A 17,430-nucleotide genomic window follows, 5' to 3' on the forward strand; every position below is an offset into this window, starting at 1 on the left:
GTTAGATTGTGTTGGTGTGTTTCAGATGAAGGGATGAATGAGATCAGCTGCGAGGAAACAAAGAGGCAGGAAGTCATTTCTGTGTTTTTATTAGTAAAGCAGGTGACCAGCTGAGGGTTTAGTTGAAGCGGACGCGGCGCATGGATCCCACCGTGTTGTTCTGGCTGCCCCAGTCTGAGAAGTTGTTGTAGTCGCGTTTCTCCAGGATGTAGTGAGGTCCTCTGTAGTTGGGCTCCTGGTAAACCACCCACCTGGACACGGGACAGCGGAGACACAACGGACACGGGACAAGGGACACAAGGGACACACGGGCTTAACAGGTCTGGAGATCAGCACCACAGAGTCCTTCCTTCCTTCCTTCCTTCCTTCCTTCCTTCCTTCTTGCCTTTTAATCAATCCCCCTTTTTTCATCTTTCCCTTTAATCATTCCCTCTTTCTGCTTTCCTTCCTTCTTTCTTTGTGTCCTTCCTTCCTTTCATCCTTTTCCAGCTTGTTCCTCCCTGAGGAACCAGGATGTTGGGGGGGTGTGGGGGGGTGTGGGGGGTGTCGGGGGGGACGACTTACGCTCCTCCGAGGACCCTGATGGAGGCGACTCTGTTGAGGCTGTAGCGGCTCATCAGGTTGGGGATGTCGTCCTGAATCTCCATCTTCTTCCCAGAGAATCCAGCTCTGTCAAACAGCTGAGCTCTGGCCGGGTTGTTGTCCTGGAAACCACAGTTTAGCTTAGCTTAGCTTAGCTTATTTTAGCTTATTTTAGCTTAGCTTATCTTATTTTAGATTGGATTAGTTTAGATTATCTGAAACTAGTCAAGGTATCGTGAAGCCAAACAACACGAGTGAGTTGCTGGGATCCTCTTTGCTTCCTGTCCCGGTGTCTCACCTGTTTGACGGACCGGACCGAGGACACGTGGTCCACCTGAGCGCACCACTTGTCGTAGCAGTTATACTCCCCACGGTCGGACATGTCCCACAGATACTGACGCCCCCGGAAGTTATCGTGTTCGTAGCCGACCCATCTTCAAGAGAGTCAGAAAAACAGATCTAGAGGTAAAATAACTGAACTGGTTCTGGTTCCGGGTCTGGTTCAGGTTCAGGTTCTAGTTCTAGTACTAGTTCCAGTTCTAGTTCTAGTTCTGATTCACTGGAGGAATTAATAAATCACACGAACATAACAACGACTTTAACGGTTCAGTTAAAAACATCAAGAACATTAAAGATTCTCCTGAAAATATAAATATATATAATCTATTTATAAAGGATTTAGATCATGTAAATGTTTATTTCCTTCCTCCCTGGTTCTGGTCCAGTGGTAGGTAGAGATCCATCAGAGGCAGCAGCTGATACAGTATTATACTGACCACATGGTGGCGCTGCTGCTGATTCACACACAGACTGAGACCAGATCTCCAGTTCTGTCTGGACTCGTTTTAATGAATGGACACCAGGGACAGATGGACAGATGGACAGATGGACCATGTGGGACCATGTGGGACCATGTGGGACCAGGACGCTGCTGTGTGTGGTTCCCTTCATGGTTAAAGTCTGAGGAGTGAACTTACGCTCCGCTCTCCACCTGCACAGAGTTACATCTCTCTGGGAAGTTCTTGTCGCTGAGCCTGGAGCAGTCAGAGCTCAGGTCCAGACGCCTGCCAGCGAAGTTTCGCTGCTCGAAAAGGGTCACCTGGAAAAAATAGAATAAAATTAAATAAAACGAAAAAAATAGAATAAAATAAAATAAAATAAAATTAAAATAAAATAAAATAAAATAAAATAAAATAAAATAAAATAAAATGAAACCAGAAAGGTGAGGAGCTGGACTAAACATTTTATAATCACCACCTCCAGGTTTGACCTGTTCAGTCTGTCACAGGCCTTTATCTATAGATTACATAGACGTATTGGCCACTTTATTAGGTACACGAATGAGAACAAACCCATTTTAATAATCTAATAATCTAATAATGTGACACTCAGGTTTGTACGACTGGTTTTTATTTATCCACTTTACTGTTTTACCAAACCAACCAGTTAACTAAGCTTTCTTGCACCTTTTATAGATTTTTATTTCTCACTTTATTCTATTTATTATTTATTTATTTTGCTGCTGTAACACTGAATATAGGATCAATTATCATTATTATTATTATTAGAAGCACCTTAATCATTTTTTATCATGTCGTATCTACAAAACTTTAATATTTTACTGATTCATTTCTCTGTGCGTAGAAACAGTTTCACTATTTAACTCCTAAATCCACAGTTTAGTGAATCTACTTTTATAATTATTTTACTTTTAAAGAAAATCAATTTGCCTGGATTCACCTAAAAAGACAGAAGGTTTTTGAGCATTTGAACAATAACTGAGAACTTCTGAATTAATAATTAATCGACTCTTCTCTTTTTATATTTTTTTTTTTACCGTATCCTGTTTCTTGTGTGGCTGCTGTTATTGTTCTAAGCATCTAATAGCATCTTATCTTCTATTAAATGTTGAGTTTCATTATTTAACATTTGTGTTTGTGTTGAGGTTCAACAAAGACATAAATGTAGTAATTAGGGTTCAGCTTGTAACCGGCTCCACCTCGTTTCTCGGCCTAATAATTATTAAATGTGACCCTGGTTTCTCTGCTGCTGTTGGACTCACCCTCCCACTGGACCCGTAGAAGGCACGTTGGAGCACAGACCCCAGCTTGCTGCAGAATGAAGCATTTTTAAGGAAGAATTAAAACCCGAACACACAAACCGAATCACATGAATGTGAAAGAAGCGTAAATGACGCGTGTGGGAGATAAATCTCCTCAGGCTTCATCTACTGATGCTGTTTGGTGCGTTTCACTCTCGTCGTCTTAGAATGAACAGTTTTTGTGTGTTTCTCCGTCGTCACTCTGCAGGTGATTCTGGGGGAAACTGGTTTAGCGGGAGGGGGCCCGCGGAGCCCCTGCCCCCCCCCCCAACCACCACCACCTCCACCTGGGCGGGCGTCTCTCTGGAGCTACATACCTGGTTTGTTGGGCTAATCCTGGGACCTTAGTAAAGATGTTCATGTCAGCTCTGCGAGGCCACATGAAAGGCCCTTAAATACGGAGCCGAGGCGAACGTGCCGCTGCCAGAACGCTCAGAGTGCTTCTGCAACATTGATATGCTAAACACACGTCTTTCCACTGAAACGCAACATACAAACGCACATGCAAACACACAAACACGCAAACACAACACGCGGGGGGGGGAGGACGTGAGGCCGCGTGCTCACAGAGTGCAGTGCCAACACTTTTCAGCTTCGAACAATTCAGCGTTTTCTGCACAACAATGCAGCGTAAACACTGAACACATTCACGCTTTGTGCCCGGAGGTTGTGACCTTTAGGGGGGGGGGGCTGAAAACATACGAGGGTTTCACCTCCATGAACCCGACTGCAGGTCAGACCCCACGTCTTTGAATTAATTTAGTTTGTGCACCAACATGGCCGCCGCCCTCAGCTCAGCACAAACACACAGACAATTCATTTTAATTCAGAGCAAACAGGGAGATGGAGAATCCACCGTTTAAAGGTAAAACTCAGCGTCTCTGCAGCGGAAACAACGTGAGGTTTAACAGACGAACTCGACACATTGTAGAAATAAACGAGCATCAGTCTCCGTTTCTGCTCCAGTCTGAGCTCACGTCTCCGTCTTCGCTGAAAGTCTGGATTAACTGGACAGTTTGTCTGGAGTCAGGACATAATAATGTGTTACTGAACATCACTACTCACTGGAGGAATTTCATTCTTTCTCCTTTTTTTCTAGAGTTCTTCTCTTACTTTATGTTGCAGCTGTTTAATTACTCCACATGTCATCACACCACATCGTACCGTATCCTCTCCCGTCATATCCTCTCTCATCGTACTGTCACTAACTCGTCTTGTTTCTATAAGCTGTATATTTTCTCACGTTAAAACTCTAAAGCAGCATCTGAATATTGAGCTCAAATTAAAATGTCTGCGTACGTTGAGGAATAGTTGAACTATTTAACGTCCACGTGACCAGGAAGCAGCTCCCAGTGAACATCAGAGATCAGGCCTGTGGCGTGAACACACTCTGCTTACGGCGCCAGAATCGCTCCTTTCTGCCAGAGATCTGTTTGCCCCAGCAGATTCAGGCCGACACAAAGGCCGGGGCATTCAGGCCAGTGTGTGCGCGTGATGAATGGCAGAAAACGTCCCGGACGCTTCACCCCGCTGGGGTTTTGTGGCGGTGCAGCATTAACCAGGTGGAGAAGCTCGGGGATGTTTCCTGAGCTGTGGAGCAGGTTCCATCAGGTCAGACAGAGTCTATATGTGGTTGTGGGTGAGGAGGGGGAGGCCGAGGGAGGGAGGCAGCTCTGACTGAGGCAGGAGGACGCCCAGGAGACACATTTAACCGCTTTTCTTTGTAATCTTTGGCACACGTGAAAAGACGGGGCGGTTTGAAATGTCTCTCATCCTGACCGTGTTGGACAAGTTGGCCTACTTCCTGTCTCTGGTAGCGTTCTGTGTCAGCGTGTCCTACAGCTGGTTGAAATGAGGCCGTTTGGTTTGAGGTTTGAGGTTTGGGTTGAGTTGGGATGTTTTTACTGAAGCCCAGTGGACGCCTGCCTCCTGACAGTGAGTCTCTGATTTACTGCTTTACCTTCAAACATCTGAGTCTGTGTGTGAAACCGTCTGACGCGTCACCGCTCAGGTTTAACTGAAGACCAGACACGAGGATGATGATGATGCAGAGACGAGTCCTGGTAGCGTCCCACGTCTTTGCTCTGGTTCTGTTTGTTTCATCCAACAACGACTTCGACTGGACCAAGAACGACAGGACGTCTTTCCACTACGGCACCTTCCCACCCGGTAGGAGCTCAAACCCACTTTTCACCGTACGGTTAAAATCAAAAACCTTGTTGGACGTCGAAGATGTTCCAGATTTAATTCACCTTCTGTCTGAGTCACAGGTTTATATTCATGTGGTTCAGCGCGATAAAACCTGTACCTACCTGGTGTTAATTCATTAAAACGAGTCCTCAGACAGAACTGGAGATCTGGTCTCAGTCTGTGTGTGAATCAGCAGCAGCGCCACCATGTGGTCAGTAGAATAATGTATCAGCTGCTGCCTCTGATGGATCTCTACCTACCACTGGACCAGAAAGGAAAGGAAAGGAAAGGAAAGGAAAGGAAAGGAAAGGAAAGGAAAGGAAAGGAAAGGAAGGGAAAGGAAAGGAAAGGAAAGGAAAGAATGGAGGAAGGAGGGAAGGTGGCAGGAAATAAAGAGGAAAGGGGAAAGGAAGGAGAAAAGAAAGAAGGGAAAAAATGGACGATGATTAAAAAGATCAAAGAAGGAGGATGAATGTGGGGGAGGAAAAGCAGGAATGAAGGAAAAGGGGAAGGGGTGAGAAAAGGAAGAAAAGGAAAGAAAGAAAGGGAAGGAAGGAAGGAAGATAAATGAAAAGGATGAAAGGAAGGAAGGAAGGAAGGAAGGAAGGAAGGAAGGAAGGAAGGAGGGAACAAACAAATGAACGAAAGAAGAATGTTTAAAGTTCTTTATTTCACAGCTCCAGTGACGGATGTTTCATTGAAACTGATCCTACTGGAATTTAACTGCAAACAGTTGTTGAAACGATGAAGTGGTTAAAAACATGAGCTGTAAAGAGTTTGGAGTTTATAAAGAGTTTGTTCTGGAAGTGAAGCCGCTGAGACTCTGAGCTGCTGTGCAGGTTTTTCCTGGGGGGCTGGAAGCTCCGCGTATCAAACCGAAGGCGCCTGGAACATCGATGGGAAGGGAATGAGCATCTGGGACGCGTTCACCCACAAGAAGGGAAAGATCCTCTCCAACGACACGGGAGATTCATCATGTGACGGCTACCACAAGTTCAAGGTGACCCAGAGTCCATCCTGTCAACACTACTTCAGGAAACACGCTCTTCCACTTTATTACAAAGAAAATTCAGTATTTTAACTAGTTTAGTTTAGAAAACAGCTAGATAAACAAAACATATACAGAGCACCTGTTTGGTAGTTTTGCACTGAACTAAGCTAAGCTAAGATAAGCTAAGATAAGCTAAGCTAAGCTAATAACCTCCTGCCTTCAGCACACAGAATATTATCAGTCTCTTCTTTAGGTCATTAGAAGAAGGACAGTTAATATATTTCCCAAAATATCTGTAGGTTTGTTGTCTCCATTGACTGTATATAAATATGGACTAAACACGTCTCCTCCATAGACCGTATATAAATATGGACTAAACACGTCTCCTCCATAGACTGTATATAAATATGGACTAAACACGTCTCCTCCATAGACCGTATATAAATATGGACTAAACACGTCTCCTCCATAGACGTATATAAATATGGACTAAACACGTCTCCTCCATAGACCGTATATAAATATGGACTAAACACGTCTCCTCCATAGACTGTATATAAATATGGACTAAACACGTCTCCTCCATAGACCGTATATTGTTTATTATTGTATAAGTTTCTTTTATAGGTTTAACAATTCTCACTGTCCCAGAGGACGACTTTACAGAGGACGACTTTACAAAGTAGTTGTCATAAAGCGTCAACTAACAAACTGAAATGAAACTTATCCAAAAAAGTTGGCACATGAACATTCATCAACATTACATTAACTACCTAAAATGACAGAAACCATAAACCTTAACAAGTGGTGGAGCTTATTATCTATACCGCAGCCTCCAGCCACCAGGTGGCACTCTACTTGTTTTGGTTTTAATTTGGAGGAGCTGTTCCATATTTATATACAGTCTGTGTTCGGCACAGAGCTAGTTGTTCTGAAATATGACAGAGTCTGATTAGTTTTTGTTGTTTTCTTTAAGGACGACATTAACCTGATGAAGGACATGAAACTGAACCATTATCGTTTCTCCATCTCCTGGCCAAGGATTTTACCCGGCGGACTGAAAGGTAAGAAGATATCTGAACGTTATAAATTATTATTATAAATACTACGTAGTGATCTGGTTACCCTGGAAACCAAACCATCGGTGCAGAAATCTGTTGGGAGGTGATTCTGCTGCAGTTAAATGGGAATATTTGCTGCTTTCCTTTGATTTGTATCAATTTAAATTAAGTCCTTTTTGAAATTATTTGCACATTTCAACCCAAATCCCTGATTTACTTAAACTTAACTGAACAACATCTGAGTTTCATCCCAGTGATGGAAGAAACACATGGAATCTGACGTGAAGTGTAAATTAAGTTGTAATCGTAGACGTGCACCTCTCTGACACGGAATATTTCCGTTGCATGAGTCTGATTGTGTTCTGTTGATGTTTTGAATCATTTTTATGAAGAAATGTTGTGAATTCTGTAGAAATATAGAACAGAATATTCATGTTCTATTCTTATTCTAATGGCTTCGACTGCAGGTGAACACATCAACGAGAAAGGAATCAAATACTACGACGACCTGATCAACATGCTCCTGGACAACCAGATCACGCCCATAGTGACTCTGTACCACTGGGACTTACCACAGGTTTAAATGTCTCTGTGTGGACCGGACGCTGCAGCGTTGATGCAGCAGTGTCACAGTCGTTCCTCTTCTTTCCGACTCCTCAGGTGCTGCAGGAGAAATACGGCGGCTGGCAGAACGCCACCATGGTCGACTACTTCAACGACTTCGCCAACCTGTGCTTCGAAAGGTTCGGGAACAGAGTCAAGTTCTGGATCACGTTCAACAACCCGTGGGTATGTCGGGTTGAGGAGGAGCCGGGTGTGATTCCTGACTCATGTGTCACAGTCGTGAGTGTCGGTGTCTTGTTGTTTCTAGTCCATCGCTGTGGAGGGATATGAAACCGGGGAGCATGCGCCTGGACTCAAGCTGAGGGGAACAGGAGCCTATAAAGCTGCTCACCACATCATCAAGGTACGACTGAACCACCAGGTCACCTCATAACCAAGCTCCTTAAACCACGTCTGTGAGGTCAGGGACAATAAAGACGATTACATCTGCTTAGAATCAAGAAACGTTTTTAGGTTTGGACACAGACATACTGTATATGTATCTCCTCTGTGTGTTATAATCATTCTAATCTATGATCCTGTTTATCCTCCTACATTATGAGCTAATTCACCAAATGTGGCCAATAAACTTAAAAACAAATGCCTGTGATTAAGCTGAGCTGGTTCTAGGTAGTGACTCGTGAGTTATTTGGTTTCATATGTAATTATTCTGTAAATGGACTCAGTGGCAGTTGTCGTAGATTGATGTGACTCTTTGTTTCTGTCTTTTGAAAAGGCTCACGCTAAAGTCTGGCACACGTACGACATCCAGTGGAGAAGCAAACAGAAAGGTGAGGTTTTATTTTTTTATGTTTAAAAATCAAAGATAACTTTCCTCTAACTTTCCTCCATGCGTCTCCCAGGTCTGGTCGGGATCTCTCTCACCGCCGACTGGGGGGAACCGGTGGACGTCTCCAACCAGAGGGACATCGAAGCCGCAGAGCGATATATTCAGTTCTACATGGGCTGGTTTGCTACACCCATCTTCAACGGAGACTACCCCCAGGTCATGAAAGATTACGTCGGTACGTCGGCGTCCTAAAGACTGTCCCGCCTTTAGTCGTTTAACGTGGACTTGTGACAGATTTATCTTCATGTAGTTGCACTAACCAGCGATTTAATCGCGCTCCTCCAGGCAGGAAGAGTGGCCAGCAGGGCCTGGGAGCCTCTCGGCTGCCGGTGTTCTCTCCTCAGGAGAAGAGTTACATCAAGGGCTCCTGCGACTTCCTGGGCCTCGGACATTTCACGACGCGCTACATCACCCAGAAGAATTACCCGTCGGGCCTCGGAGACAGCTACTTCGTGGACCGTGACCTCGCCGAGTTGGTGGACCCGCGGTGGCCCGACCCCGGCTCCGAATGGCTCTACTCGGTTCCTTGGGGCTTTCGACGTTTGTTGAACTTCGTGAAGGTAACATGAAACCTGTGTCAGATCTCTCAGGGAGGGATGACGGCTAACGGCTAGCTGACAGCAGTAATACCATCGGTGACCACTTGATGGCGTCTATTTATTGGCTAACTTTAACCTGGAACCGATCCTGATCTGGAGTCTCTCCGGGGAACACGTCACATGTGTCTGATAATGTCGATGTTTATTCATTTATTTAGTTGGATCCACAGGTAACAACTACTCTTCCTGGATCCACACAAGTCAACGTTACGTCACCAAGACAAAGAACAAACAAAACACAATAAAATATGCAAAACATTGTAATAATGATAATAAAATAACCGTATTAAAAGAATTAAAAGAAACATTTAAACTACCAGTAACAAAAGGTATTTACCACATACCTAAAAATAGTCTGTAAAGCTCAGAGGTCACAGTGAATAGTGATGAACCAACTAAAACGTTTCCAAACCCATTTCTCATTGATGATCATGTGATCAGAAGTTATTCAGATTCAGGGCTGTTCTGTGACATCAGGTTTTTCTTCAAACTCTTATTAAATGTGCAGACTGATTAAATTGATCCTTTTATTTGATACTGTCTTGTTATTGCTTTTTTAAACCTACTGAATGAGTTTAATATAAACAGAAAATCTGTATTTTTAATGCGAAATATTTTGTATGAGCAGAGTCAGTATGGGAACCCGATGATCTACGTGACGGAGAACGGAGTTTCAGAGAAGATGCTCTGCACCGACCTCTGCGACGACTGGAGGGTGCAGTACTTCAGAGACTACATCAACGAAATGCTGAAAGGTGATTCATTAAAATGTGTCTTCAGACAGAACTGGAGATCTGGTCTCAGTCTGTGTAAATCAGCAGCAGCGCCACCATGTGGTCAGTAGAATAATGTATCAGCTGCTGTCTCTGATGGATCTCTACCTACCACTGGACCAGAACCAGGACCACATGGATGGAGACTTGGAGACATGATCCAGATTTAGAACAAGATGGAAAGGAAGGAAGGAAGGAAGGAAGGAAGGAAGGAAGGAAGGAAGGAAGGAAGGAAGGAAGGAAGAGGAAAGGGAAAAAATAAGGAAGGAACTGGTTTAGTTTCAGACTCTTTTAAAAGTCTCATTCCTAATGAACAGTTGTCACTTATCCAGGAGATAGTTTCTATGAGTGTGTAACATAATTAAACCTTCGTGTCCCTGGTTCAGCGATTAAAGATGGCGTGAACGTGAAGGGCTACACAGCCTGGTCTCTGCTTGACAACTTCGAGTGGGATGAAGGATACACTGAGAGGTTCGGACTCTACTACGTGGACTTCAGGAACAAAAACAAACCGCGGTACCCAAAGGCCTCCGTTCAGTTCTATAAACGCATCATCAGCTCCAATGGCTTCCCCAACCTGAGAGAGGTAAACACCACCAGCTAACACCAACAACCACCAGCTAACACCACCAACCACCAGCTATCACGACCAAACACCACCAAACACCAGCTAACACCAACAAACACCAGCTATCACCAGCTAACACCAACAACCACCAGCTAACACCACCAAACACCAGCTAACACCAACAACCACCAGCTAACATCACCAACCACCACCAAACACCACCAAACACCAACAACCACCAGCTAACACCACCAAACACCAACAACCACCAGCTAACACCACCAAACACCAACAACCACCAGCTAACACCAACAACCATCAACAACCACCAGCTAACACCAACAACCACCAGCTAACACCAGCTAACACCAAACACCAGCTAACACCAATAACCACCAACAACCACCAGCTAACACCAGCTAACACCAACCACCAGCTAACACCAACAACCACCAGCTAACACCACCAAACACCACAAACACCATACACCACAACACCAGCTAAACACCAACAAACACCAACAACCACCACCTAACACCACCAACCACCAGCTAACACCAACAAACACCAGCTAACTCCACCAAACACCAGCTAACACCACCAAACACCAGCTAACACCACGCTCCATGCTACCAGAAGAGAATGTAACGTTTTAACCGAGAGCGTTTCTGGCGTTTACAGGTGGAGAGCTGGAAGAGGAAAGCTGTGGAGACCTGTTCCTCCAGTAACCAGCTCCTGGCTGCAGGTTAGTGACGTAGAGCTGTGCAGCAGACTGAAGACCTCTGAGGCTTGAAATAGGGACAAATAGGGACAAATAGGGACAGAGGACAGGGACAAACAGCGCCCCCAACTACAAGAACATACCTAGGGGTTTGTTGCACTATGAAGCAAACGGATACAGTTTGCAAAGTTATAGGGGTCCATTTCATCTGGGGTGAGAAAGGTAAGAGGTAAGAAAAGGAGGGAATTAAAGCCTAGTTCTAATATACCCCATGAAAATCTTCCACCGTTTTCTGAGGAGCCACGTATTATCAATGTCAACCTCCTCAAACAAAGTTTGAGGAGCTGAATATTTTCCCTCAGCCACTGAATCTAAGTTGGTCCCAGAAATATTTAATTGTTCCCTCCCACTACGCCAAAGACGGCTATCATGGGATCTGGCTGAACCACCATCTTGAAAACTTCTGGTAGCGTGTATAAAAAAAATCGAGCTCCAATAATTGTGTAAATTCGGACAAAGCCAGAAGCTTTTTGGATACGTTCTAACAGGGTTTTTCTTTGTTTTGCCCCTCCAGCTAGAAGAGAGTCGAAGGGAAGTCAGCAGCAAAGGGCTTGGCCAATGCATGATGAAGTTTAGGTACACGCATTAAAACTGTAAAATGATTCTCTCAGTAAAGAATATTTATCCAACCTCTGTGCTGTGAGGTGCATGGATGGCTGTTGTTAGCTTAGCCATATTAGCAAGCCTGGCTAACAGAGAACGATAAAGGTTTATAAATGTGAAATACTAAAATGTCACATTCAATAATCAAGAATTAACTCATGTACTAACCTGGAGGCCGGATCAACAGTTCAAGTTTGTTCAATTTCTCAGAATGGCTACTGTAGCTAGGCTAAGGCTAATAGTGCTAACATGACCTTTGAATTAATGTGCAAGACATGCTTGTCAGTCTCCTACTGTTATTAAAACACTTCGCACATCACTGCTGTAGTTTAAAGGTTGTCTTGTCAGGTGGGGGCTCCTACTGTCATTAAAGACTTAGCACAAACAACTGCTGTAGTTTAAAGAGGTGGGGGCACTACTGTCATCTTAGAAACTTAGACCATTGCTAATGCTGTAGTTTAAAGAGGTGGGGGCACTACTGTCATCTTAGAAACTTAGACCATTGCTAATGCTGTAGTTTAAAGAGGTGGGGCCCTTAGAGTGGCCCCTCACTGTCATTAAAGCTAAACCCATTGCCATTGCCTTAGTTTAAAGAGGTGGGGGAATACTGTCATTAAAACTTTGCCAGTACTGTAATTTAAAGGTTGTCCTGTCGGGTGGGGCCCTTAGAGAGGCCTCCTGCTGTATTTTAGCTCTCAGGGGCCCCAGGCCTTCGTCTCCTGCTGACGAACTGCTCCTCCGTTACAGATCCGCTCATCGGTCACATGGAGATGGTGTCGGAGATCGTGGTTCCCACCGTCTGCACGCTGTGCATCCTCCTCAGCGCCGTCTTCCTCATGTTCCTGCTGAGAGGACGGATCTGAAACGTCGGACCTCAGGGGCCCTGGAGAAAAAACAAAAAACAAGAATCCTGTCGAGATTTAACTGTCCCGCCGCTCTGCAGGAACTCAAGCTTGATGCTTTCTATTATTTTCATTTTATTTCTTTTCCTCCAGCTGACTGCAGAGAGGAGCTGGTTTGACTGTCAACAAGTTTGAGATAAAGTGTTGTACACTCTGTGGATCATTAAACTTCTATTAAACACAATACACAAGAGTTAAATGTCAAGTTATTTGCTGAAAACAGTTAAACATTCTTGCAGTAGGAATTATGTCTTAGATTAAACTGCACAAGTGTTCATAATAAAGCCAGCATTTAATTTAATTAACAGTAAATTTAATGTCGTAATAATCACTATTAATTTAGAGTTTTAGAAATGTGTTTCTCTATGAATCAAACTTTCATACTTTGGTGTTAAAAATCTCACAAGTCAAACATAATGTAGATGAAATGTTAAATAAATATATATATAAACACTTTTAACTTTTGTGAATTAAAAACGTTTCCGTGGGATTTTATTTTGAAACAATCGCGTAGTTAAGAAGCGGAAGTCCATGCACCTAACATCCGGTTAACTTCCGGGATCTATTGGTTTACCGCGCAGCTCGTCAACCGGTAGGACGCTTACGAGACATTTTATCTGTATTGTGGTGCATTTACAAGCTGTCGTATTGTTTGACGTTGGTCATTTAGGTTTGTTTATTGCTTTTAAACATAAATTAATTGACGCAGCTTACGTACACGTTCGCTAACTTTCTAGAAGTAGCTACTCGTACTTTTCTTTGCAGTGTTTTCTCCGGGAGTTGAACTTTCTCAGAGTTAAAGTCAGTTTTTTCGTTCAGGTAAAGACATGAAACTCTCTGTGTGTGTGTGTGTGTGTGTGTGTGTGTGTGTGTGTGTGTGTGTGTGTGTGTGTGTGTGTGTGTGTGTGTGTGTGTGTGTGTGTGTGTGGGTCAAATAATCGGACTAAACGTTGAGGTGATTGTTGTGATTCTGGCTCCATCGCAGTTGAGTTTAGCGCCTTTAAAAAAAAAAACTTTATTAACAAATACAGTCCAATGCAATGACAACCACCAGGGGGCTAAAAACAACCAGACACAATATTTCAGAATGTTTTATTACACAAACACAATGAAAAAAAGTACTTAAATCCAAAGTCTTCGTGGTTAATATGTTGCTTGACCTAATTTTCAGATATTATAGAGGAGTGGTGTTTGATTAGTGGATTATTTGCGGGTAAAGCATTTGGCTAAATGTGTAATAAGATTAATGATATAGAATTGTTTCTTTTCAGTCAGTGAAGGCAAATAATATATGTTCAAATCAAAAATTAGGTTCACTACAAATACACAGGGTTTCTGCAGAGCCTTAAAAAGTCTTACATATGAGCATATTTTGCATTTAGGTCTTAAATCCTTACGTCCATTTATTACCTCGTCATTTGCTTTAGTTCAATGTGTTGGTGGTTTACAGTTAGTTCCATGCAGTTCTTTGTTAAATATAACTATAAGCAGAAATAAAAGTGTCTTGTACTGGTCTGTCACGCTGCTCATCTGTGTCTTAAATGAGGTTTTCTGTATTTGAATGATCTTTTTCCCTGTACACATTATTATTTATGTCTACATTCACATATATGGAGGAGAACCATTGTTATTTATTTATTTGTTTTTGCTTCCTGCAGGAGTGAAACATGATGAACAACAGTCAGATGGAGGATGAAGACTTCCCTCCTCTGCCTCCTCCTCTGTCTCCGGGACAGGGAGGACAGGACCATGGGAACCTGTTCACGGACGGTGAGGAGCAGCGAAGGAGGCGCTCGCTTTGTCTTTCTGTTGTTTCGTCTGTCAACAAAGTGACGGTTGTTTTTTGTGTTTGATGAAGGGGACGAGGGAGAAGTTTCCAAACTGGCCGACGTCCCTGCAGCCAAAAGGAGAGGAGTGAAGAGACCACAGCCCAAACTGGACTCTCAGAGGTTCCTCCGTCACTTTACTTCACGGTTAAAATGTAGATTCACACGTTAAACATGGTATTTGTTCCTTGTCATGATGAGAATCTGAGCTTTTAAAATCAGTTACAAAGGAAATACAGAGTTTACAAAGTGTGTTTCAGTAGCTAGAGTTTTATACTGTGACTTTAATTTGTATTATCGTGACCAGCTGGTTGTTGACTTGGAGACATGATCCAGATTTAGGAACAAGATGGTAGGATTCCTTTCTTCCTTCCAAGGGAGAAGGAAGGAAGGAAGAAGGAAAGGAAAGAGGGAAAAAAGAAAGAAGTAAGGAAGGGAGGGGAAGTGAAGGGAGAAAGAAATAAACTAAGGAATGTAGAACGGAAGGAAGGATGCAATGAAGGAAATGTGGATCTGTCCAGTCTGTGGAAGCTTCCGTCCTCTAATCGAGTTTCTCTCAGGCTGACGTCAGAACGAGGACTTCCTGCTCTTCGAACCCTGTTTGAAAACGTCCGTTTTAAAGGAAAAGGCCACGAGGTGAGTTCTGACCTGAGCGTCCGGTCTCATCTTCACCTTTAATCCTGAATAACTGCAGCGGTGACGAACGTGTCGCTGCCTTCAGGCTGAAGATCTGCAGCTGCTGATGCAGAAGATGGAGAACTGGGCCCACAGGCTTTACCCGAAACTCCAGTTTGAAGACTTCATCAGTAAAGTGGAGAAACTGGGCGGCAAAAAGGACGTACAGGTGAGACGAGGGTCCTTTAACCATCACACCTGAGCTTTCCAGGGCTTATAACAGACTTTTTACCGTCAATATTAACTTATTCCATTTTTAGGGAGGAAAACTTTTGTCCCTTCACGGTACCAACATTCACCAACTATGTTTGAAGATGTGACGCTACCAAAACAAAAGTCCGCTCTGGATTGAGATTATTGAAAATTATATAAAAAAAAGTTTTATGATTAATACTGAAGCGTATTAGAAGATTTATGTAAAACAAAGTAGAAAAAATATTAAAATATTTACATTTTTGTGTGCGTTTTCATGCCTTAATGGTACAGACTATATATATATATATATATATATATATATATATATATATATATATATATATATATATAAATGGCAAATAAAGGGTTAAAATTATGAGATGAAACAAACTTTTAGTATTTCTGATTAGGACTGAAGTGGATTAAAAGTTTTTTTTTTCTAATTGTGCTGTTTTTAAGGCACTTTTGTGTCTACAAAATAAATTAATTAATTAAATCCATCAAAATCAGTGTTGCTACTAATCATTGACATGTTCAAGGCTTTAATAATCCCAAGAAAAATCCACTCTACATTTAGATTATTGAAAATATTTCACTTTTTGTAGTAAGTGTAAGTGTTTCATCACAACACTGACATGTTAAGGGTTAAAATTATAAAATGAATCAAAGTTAGTATTTCTGATTAGGACTGAAGTGGATTAAAAGATTCATGTTAAAAAGGTGAAATAAATATGAAGGTGTGGTATTTTTAGGGCGTTTCTGAAGAGCTCTCTGGGTTTTGTCTTGTTGTCTTCAGACTTGTCTGAAACGCATCCGTCTGGACATGCCGCTGACGCATGACGACTTCATGGTTACAGAAGGTGAGAGGTCAAAGGTCAGACAGGCTCTGAGCATGTGCAGTAGGTGTTCACGGTTATTCTGCTGTAGGTGACGAGGAGGCGGAGCCAGAGGCCTTCAGAGAACCTGATCCATTCGGTGACCTACAGGGACCCGTCCACTCCACCCCAGCTCCTCCTGCTCCTCCTGCTCCTCCTCATCACTCCCCGGCTGCTCCCTCTCTGACCGAGGAGCAACGTCTTCGCATGGAGCTGAACCGGCAGCGAGCTCTGGAGAGGAGGCTCGCACGCCAGAGGCAGGAGACGGGTGAGACCACGAGATGGAGCCATGAGTCATAATGTTTGACGTCATCTTTAACGAGATGAATTAACTGTAAGAAGAATCGTTTGTTTCTGCTTTAAACTGATGAGAAATTAAACTGTTCCTCGTCTCTGTCCTTCAGACTCTCAGACCGTCCTCACGTCCTCGATACAGAACGAATCCAGTTCCTCTACGGACGTCCTCAACGTCTCCGGAGACCAGGAAGGGACGGTGGAGACAAACGGTGGCAGCAGCTGCACTCAGCCGCTCAGCCAACGTCCTCCCACAGACCCTGAGCCTCTATCAGAGCCCACTGAGCGCGCTCAGACCGCCTCTGACCCAGAGCCCACCGAGCGCGATCAGACCGCGTCTGACCCAGAGCCCACTGAGCGCGCTCAGACCGCCTCTGACCCAGAGCCCACTGAGCGCGCTCAGACCGCCTCTGACTCAGAGCCCACTGAGCGCGCTCAGACCGCCTCCAAGCCTACAGAGGACATTCAGAATGTGCACAACTCAGAGCCCACTGAGCACGCTCAGACCGACTTGGAGCCCACTGAGCACGCTCAGACCGACTTGGAGCCCACTGAGCACGCTCAGACCATCATTGAGGACGGAGACTAAACACTTCACTTGAATATTTGTTTAGTTCCTGCTGCTGTTTGTTTGTTTTCTTTCATAAATGTAAATGTAATTCATCAATAAATGTTTAATTCAATGTGTTGAAAAAAATATTCCTCCTCCCTGTTTTGTTTTCTGTCCCCAGTTCCTTCTCGTTATTCTTTTTTACCAGTTTTTCACTTATTCTTCTCCCCTTCTTTACTTCTCTTTAATCGTCTCCTTTCTAACTTTTCCTCGTTTCCTCCTCTGTTTATTTTTTTATGCTTCCATCTCCACCTCCTCCTATTCTTTTCGTCTATTAAACCTTTGTCTTCTCCCCTTGTTTTCTCTTCCTCGTGTATTTTCCTCCCTACCTTCCTCTTTATGCCCTTTTCT

General features: G+C 43.5%; 3 protein-coding genes across 7 annotated transcripts; 2 read left to right on the top strand and 1 right to left on the bottom strand.

The window, feature by feature from the left end:
- Positions 1-73: 73 nt before the first annotated feature.
- crybgx (crystallin beta gamma X) lies at positions 74-3,121 on the bottom strand. The gene is made up of 6 exons (XM_047580432.1): positions 3,001-3,121; positions 2,645-2,693; positions 1,560-1,681; positions 881-1,016; positions 565-704; positions 74-251 (listed from the first exon to the last, which is right to left on the bottom strand). Exons 1-6 carry the CDS (start codon positions 3,063-3,065, stop codon positions 119-121), a joined length of 645 nt encoding a protein of 214 aa, XP_047436388.1. The 5' UTR covers positions 3,066-3,121; the 3' UTR covers positions 74-118.
- A 1,009-nt stretch (positions 3,122-4,130) lies between these two features.
- On the top strand, positions 4,131-12,790 carry lctla (lactase-like a). Of its 4 annotated transcripts, XM_047580408.1 has the most exons (15): positions 4,131-4,294; positions 4,695-4,852; positions 5,713-5,873; positions 6,841-6,928; positions 7,393-7,502; positions 7,586-7,714; positions 7,797-7,892; positions 8,265-8,319; positions 8,392-8,553; positions 8,664-8,938; positions 9,606-9,732; positions 10,137-10,336; positions 11,000-11,063; positions 11,614-11,675; positions 12,450-12,588. In XM_047580408.1, the coding sequence occupies exons 2-14, from the start codon at positions 4,720-4,722 to the stop codon at positions 11,673-11,675; spliced, it is 1,662 nt and encodes a 553-aa protein (XP_047436364.1). In that variant the 5' UTR covers positions 4,131-4,294; positions 4,695-4,719; the 3' UTR covers positions 12,450-12,588. The 4 variants fall into 4 exon arrangements, with proteins under 4 accessions (XP_047436364.1, XP_047436361.1, XP_047436363.1 ...); XM_047580405.1 differs by lacking the exon at positions 11,614-11,675 and having other exon boundaries at positions 12,450-12,790; XM_047580407.1 differs by lacking the exons at positions 4,131-4,294; positions 11,614-11,675 and adding an exon at positions 4,331-4,618 and having other exon boundaries at positions 12,450-12,790.
- Positions 12,791-13,098: 308 nt separating this feature from the next.
- Positions 13,099-17,168, top strand: tipin (timeless interacting protein). 2 transcript variants are annotated; one of them, XM_047580424.1, is made up of 8 exons: positions 13,099-13,196; positions 14,263-14,374; positions 14,463-14,553; positions 14,991-15,066; positions 15,152-15,274; positions 16,097-16,160; positions 16,228-16,443; positions 16,580-17,168. In XM_047580424.1, exons 2-8 carry the CDS (start codon positions 14,272-14,274, stop codon positions 17,056-17,058), a joined length of 1,152 nt encoding a protein of 383 aa, XP_047436380.1. In that variant the 5' UTR covers positions 13,099-13,196; positions 14,263-14,271; the 3' UTR covers positions 17,059-17,168. The 2 variants fall into 2 exon arrangements, with proteins under 2 accessions (XP_047436380.1, XP_047436381.1); XM_047580425.1 differs by lacking the exon at positions 13,099-13,196 and adding an exon at positions 13,203-13,423.
- The last annotated feature ends 262 nt before the right edge of the window (positions 17,169-17,430 follow it).

Source organism: Mugil cephalus, chromosome 3 (genome assembly GCF_022458985.1).
Source record: "Mugil cephalus isolate CIBA_MC_2020 chromosome 3, CIBA_Mcephalus_1.1, whole genome shotgun sequence".
Classification (NCBI taxonomy): Eukaryota; Metazoa; Chordata; class Actinopteri; order Mugiliformes; family Mugilidae; genus Mugil; species Mugil cephalus.

Excerpts from the sequence above, each read along its gene's own strand:
- lctla (XM_047580405.1), top strand. The coding sequence starts at position 4,720 with ATGATGATGATGCAGAGACGAGTCCTGGTAGCGTCCCACGTCTTTGCT. Across the intron at positions 8,320-8,391 it reads GTGGAGAAGCAAACAGAAAG|GTCTGGTCGGGATCTCTCTC; the intron begins GTGAGGTTTTAT and ends TGCGTCTCCCAG. Across the intron at positions 8,939-9,605 it reads GTTTGTTGAACTTCGTGAAG|AGTCAGTATGGGAACCCGAT; the intron begins GTAACATGAAAC and ends TTGTATGAGCAG.
- crybgx (XM_047580432.1), bottom strand. The coding sequence starts at position 3,065 with ATGTGGCCTCGCAGAGCTGACATGAACATCTTTACTAAGGTCCCAGGA. Across the intron at positions 2,694-3,000 it reads GGATTAGCCCAACAAACCAG|CAAGCTGGGGTCTGTGCTCC; the intron begins GTATGTAGCTCC and ends TTCATTCTGCAG. Across the intron at positions 1,017-1,559 it reads GTGCAGGTGGAGAGCGGAGC|ATGGGTCGGCTACGAACACG; the intron begins GTAAGTTCACTC and ends ACTCTCTTGAAG.
- tipin (XM_047580424.1), top strand. The coding sequence starts at position 14,272 with ATGATGAACAACAGTCAGATGGAGGATGAAGACTTCCCTCCTCTGCCT. Across the intron at positions 16,161-16,227 it reads CGACTTCATGGTTACAGAAG|GTGACGAGGAGGCGGAGCCA; the intron begins GTGAGAGGTCAA and ends ATTCTGCTGTAG. Across the intron at positions 16,444-16,579 it reads ACGCCAGAGGCAGGAGACGG|ACTCTCAGACCGTCCTCACG; the intron begins GTGAGACCACGA and ends TCTGTCCTTCAG.